General features: G+C 66.3%; 1 protein-coding gene across 1 annotated transcript; it reads left to right on the top strand.

Moving 5' to 3' along the window:
- Nucleotides 1–2,307: 2,307 nt before the first annotated feature.
- LRRC4B (leucine rich repeat containing 4B) lies at nt 2,308–5,098 on the top strand. Its single transcript, XM_035313830.1, has one exon. The coding sequence runs from the start codon at nt 2,336–2,338 to the stop codon at nt 4,424–4,426; it is 2,091 nt and encodes a 696-aa protein (XP_035169721.1). The 5' UTR covers nt 2,308–2,335; the 3' UTR covers nt 4,427–5,098.
- Nucleotides 5,099–5,104: the final 6 nt, after the last annotated feature.

Genomic DNA, 5,104 nt, shown 5'->3' with positions numbered 1-5,104 from the left:
CAGCGGGGTTGCACGCCCGTGCACGCCCGTGGGCACGCGGGGGTGTGGCGATCGCGCGCGTGGGCGTGCGCAGGGGCGGGGTTTGCACGCGCGTGTGCACGCAGGTGGATGTGAGCGTGGATATATGGGATTGGGAGGGCCCAGGCGTGCGTGCACACGTGGGTGTGGGCAGGGAGGTGCGTGCACGTGGCGAGGGGTGTGGGGGCGGGGTTGCACGCGTGTGTGCATGCGTGCGGGCGCGTGCACGGGCGCGTGCACGGGGGGGGGGGGGGGCGTTTGCACGCCAGCGTGTGAAGGGATGGGGTTGCACCACACGTGCGTGCTTGCACGCGGGTACCTGCATGCATTTGGGCCGCAGCGGGGTTGCACGCCCGTGCACGCCCGTGGGCACGCGGGGGTGTGCAAGGAGAGGGTTGCACACGTGTGTTTGCCTGCACCGAGGAGAGCGCGTTCATTTGTGCAAGGATGGAGTTGCACACGCGGATGTGTGTGGGCACAAGCGTGCAAACACAAGGGTGGGCGGGCAGGGAGGTGTGTGCACATGTGTTCAGGTGCCGCACCGGCGTGCGCATGCGCGTAGATGGGTGTGCACGTGCAGCAATGGGGGTTGCACATGCGCCTGCACCGGGACGTGTGCAAGGAGGTGCGCGTGGCTGGGTGTGCACACGGATGTGTTCCAGGCTGGGCGAGCGTTTGGGGCCGGGGTGGCGTTGCACATGCGTGTGCACACGCCCAGATACGTGCGAGGATGAGGAGGAGGTGTACGGGGAGGGGGTTGCACACGTGTGTGCCTGCACGTCTGCTCGCACACCCCTGGATGCGTGTGCATGGGTGTGCACGCTTGTGCAATGAGTACGGTTGTGTGCGTGCAGCTGCAGACCCTCGGGTGTATGCAGGGATGTGCATGCACACGCGTGCAGTGCCAGGAGCCACCCACGGGTGCTCCATGGTGCTGGGTGCTGCTGGGGGGGCACGGGGCTTGCACCCACGACGCACGCAATGCGCATTGAACGACCACTGCATGGCCCACCTTGCACTGCCACGGCTGTGCAAAGTGCAGTCGCGTTGCTTGCACGCGTGTGCGATGCATCGCACGGCCCTTGCACGGTGCACGTTGCACCGAGCTGCCCATGCACCGCGCATTTCATTGCCTTTACACGCGTCCGATGCAGTGCACAGCCCTCGCACGGTGCATTTTGCATCAAAGCGCCCGTGAACATTGCTTTGGGTTGGCCATGCATGTGCACGATGCATCGCGTCGCCCATGCACCGTGCGTTTTGCGCCAAGGTGCCCGTGCACGGTGCATTGCATGGCCTTGCCCACGCACAGCGCGTTGCATTGCCCGTGGCTGGCGCGCTGCTTTTTCGCTGCACACGCGCTGTGCGTTGCATGGCCTGTGCCTGGTGCATGTTTGCACCGCGCTGCCCGTGCACGGCGCATCACCCTGCCCCTGCACATCCACGATGCATTTCACTGTTTCTTCCTGGTGCGTATTGCAGCAAGGTGCCTGCGCACGCTGCATCGCCCTGCCCGTGCAAGACGCCTTGCATGGCCTGTGCACGGTGCATTGCATCAATCCTGCCCGTGCACAACACGTTGCATTGCCCCTGCAAAATGCAGCGAGCTGCCCGTGCATGATGCGTTGCATCGACCGTGCCCGTGCACGACGTGCTGCGTTGCACATGCACAGTGCATATTGCACCAAGCTGCCCATGCACGATGCATTACTTTATATTGACTGTGCCCATGCACGACCCAGGTTGCGTCGCCTGTGCATGGTGCTTATTGCACCGGGCTGCCTGTGTGTGGTGTGTTGCGTTGACCAATGCCCGTGCACAATCCGTTGCACCGACCACGCACAATGCACCTTGCACGTAGCTGCCCATGCACCGTGCGTTGCATCAGTCGTGCCCATGCACGACGTGTTGCACCTCCCCGTACGTGGTGCCTATTGCGCCGAGCTGCCCGTGCGTGGTGCCTCGCGTCACCCATGCACGTGCACGACATGTTGCATTGCCTGTGCACGTTGCACCGAGCTGCCCGTGCGGGGTGCGCTGCATCCAGCATGCCCGTGCTTAAGACGTTGCGTTGCTCTAGCGTGGTGGATGTTGCATGGAGCTGCTTGTACACGTTGCGGCATCCATGCACCGCACGTTTCGCCACCCGTGCACGGCGCACGTTGCACGGAGCTGCCTATACACGAGGCGTTGCACCCACCCCGCCCGTGCACAACGTGTTGCGTTGCACGCGCGTGGTGAATGTTGCGTGGAGCTGCTTATACGTGGTGCACTGCATCGCCCATGCATGGTGCATGGTGCATCGAGCAGCCCGTGCATGGCTCATTGCACCGCCGGAGCACCCCCCCCCAATCTGCCCCGCTCCTCCCCCTTTGCTCCCCCTCTTGCTGCCCCCCTGCTAACCCTTCTCCCCTCGCCTTGCAGCACCACCCGGGCCCCTGAAGCCGGAGGATGCCCCTTGGCCATGCCAGCGCCCCTTAGGATGCCGCTGCCGCCGGCGCCGGCGCTGCTGCTGCTGCTGCTGCTGCTGCTGGCCCCGGCGGCGCCGGCGGCCGCCCCCACCTCCTGCCCCGCCGCCTGCTCGTGCAGCAATCAGGCCAGCCGGGTGATCTGCACCCGCCGGGAGCTGCTGGAGGTGCCAGCGAGCATCTCGGTCAACACCCGCTACCTGAACCTGCAGGAGAACCACATCCAGGTGATCCGCACCGACACCTTCAAGCACCTGCGGCACCTGGAGATCCTGCAGCTGAGCCGCAACCTGGTGCGCAAGGTGGAGGTGGGCGCCTTCAACGGCCTGCCCAACCTCAACACGCTGGAGCTCTTCGACAACCGCCTCACCACCGTGCCCACCCAGGCCTTCGAGTACCTCTCCAAGCTGCGGGAGCTGTGGCTGCGCAACAACCCCATCGAGAGCATCCCCTCGTACGCCTTCAACCGCGTCCCCTCCTTGCGCCGCTTGGACCTGGGCGAGCTGAAGCGCTTGGAGTACATCTCGGAGGCGGCGTTCGAGGGCTTGGTCAACCTGCGCTACCTGAACCTGGGCATGTGCAACCTGAAGGAGATCCCCAACCTGACGGCCTTGGTGCGCCTGGAGGAGCTGGAGCTCTCGGGGAACCGCCTGGGCCGCGTCCGGCCGGGCTCCTTCCAGGGGCTGAGCAGCTTGAGGAAGCTGTGGTTGATGCACGCCAGGGTGGCGGCGGTGGAGCGCAACGCCTTCGACGACCTCAAGGCCTTGGAGGAGCTCAACCTGGCGCACAACGAGCTGGCCTCGCTGCCCCACGACCTCTTCGCCCCCTTGCACCGCCTGGAGCGGGTCCACCTGCACCACAACCCCTGGCGCTGCGACTGCGACGTCCTCTGGCTGTCCTGGTGGCTCCGCGAGACCGTCCCCAGCAACACCAGCTGCTGCGCCCGCTGTCACGCCCCGCCGCCCCTGCGGGGACGCTACCTGGGCGAGCTGGAGCCCGGCCACTTCACCTGCTACGCTCCCGTCATCGTGGAGCCGCCCGCCGACCTCAACGTCACCGAGGGGATGGCGGCCGAGCTCAAGTGCCGCACCGGCACCGCCATGACCTCGGTCAACTGGCTGACGCCCAACGGGACGCTGATGACCCACGGCTCCTACCGGGTGCGCATCTCGGTCCTGCACGACGGCACGCTCAACTTCACCAACGTCACCGTGCAGGACACGGGGCAGTACACCTGCATGGTCACCAACGCCGCCGGCAACACCACCGCCTCGGCCACGCTCAACGTCTCGGCCGCCGACGCCGCCGCCGCCGCCGCCGCCGCCGCCGCCGCCACCGGCTACACCTACTTCACCACCGTCACGGTGGAGACCACCGACGCCGGCGGCGAAGAGCCGGCCCCGCAGACGGCCCCGGCGCCCACGGCCGGCTGGGAGGCGGCGGGCGGCTCCACGGCGGCCCCGGCCACCCGCGCCACCGGGAAACCCTTCACCGTCCCCATCACGGCGGCGGCGGCGGGGGCGGGAGGGGGCTTGCAGGACCTGGACGACGTGCTGAAGACCACCAAGATCATCATCGGCTGCTTCGTGGCCATCACCTTCATGGCGGCCGTCATGCTGGTGGCCTTCTACAAGCTCCGCAAGCAGCACCAGCGCCACAAGCACCGGGGCGGCCCGGCGCGGGCCGTGGAGATCGTCAACGTGGAGGACGAGCTGGCGGGGGCGGCGGGGGGCGCCGGGGGGGGGCCGGCCGGGGACAGCCGGCTGGCGCTGCCGGCCTTGGAGCGCGACCACCTCGACCGCTACGCCGCCTTCGCCGCCCACTACGGCAACAGCGGGGCGGCGCTGGGCTGCGGCAAGAACCCGCTGCTCAACTCCGTGCACGAACCGCTGCTCTTCAAGAGCCCCTCCAAGGAGAACGTGCAGGAGACGCAGATCTGACCCCCCCCTCCCCCCCCCGTACGCACCCCAAAACTACCCCCTCCCGCCCCGTGCCCCCGCCCCGAAGCTGCCCCCCATTGCCCCCCCCCCCCCCCCCAGTCCTGGGTGGGGGGCGATGGGCGGAGAGGGGGGCGATGGAGGGAGCAGGGAGCGCACGGGGGCGGGCGGTGCATGGGGTCGGGGCCGAGGGCTGCGGCGGGGGTGGGCGACGCGCAGCTTTTTGCAGCGAAGCGCTTGTGCGGTGCACGGGGGTGGGAGGTGCGCAGGGGGTCGTAGTGAAGCGCTTGTGGGGTGCAGGGGGTTGTGCGACGCACTGAGTTTTGCAATGAAGTTTTCGTGCAGTGCGCGGTGAGGTGCAACGCACAGGCTTTTTTTGCAGTGAAAAACTGGTGTGGTGCACGGCGTTGTGCAATGCACCAGCTTTTGCAATGAAGGACCTGTGCGGTGCACGGCACTGTGCAATGCACTGACTTCTGCAACAAAGTTCTCATGCAATGCACAGTGTTGTGCAATGCACCAACTTTTGCAATGAGGTACCTGTGCAGTGTATGGTGTTGCACAACGCACTGACTTTTGCAATGAAGGACCTGTGCAGTGCACAGCACTGTGTAATGCACTGACTTCTGCAATGAAGTTCTCATGCAATGCACAGTGTTATGCAATGCACTGACTTTTGCA

This window comes from Oxyura jamaicensis, unplaced genomic scaffold, assembly GCF_011077185.1.
Source record: "Oxyura jamaicensis isolate SHBP4307 breed ruddy duck unplaced genomic scaffold, BPBGC_Ojam_1.0 oxyUn_random_OJ68794, whole genome shotgun sequence".
NCBI classification, from domain to species: Eukaryota; Metazoa; Chordata; class Aves; order Anseriformes; family Anatidae; genus Oxyura; species Oxyura jamaicensis.
This window is presented reverse-complemented; position numbering and strand designations above follow the sequence as displayed.

Coding starts and splice junctions, on each gene's coding strand:
- LRRC4B (XM_035313830.1), top strand. CDS start 2,336: ATGGCTCATTGCACCGCCGGAGCACCCCCCCCCAATCTGCCCCGCTCC.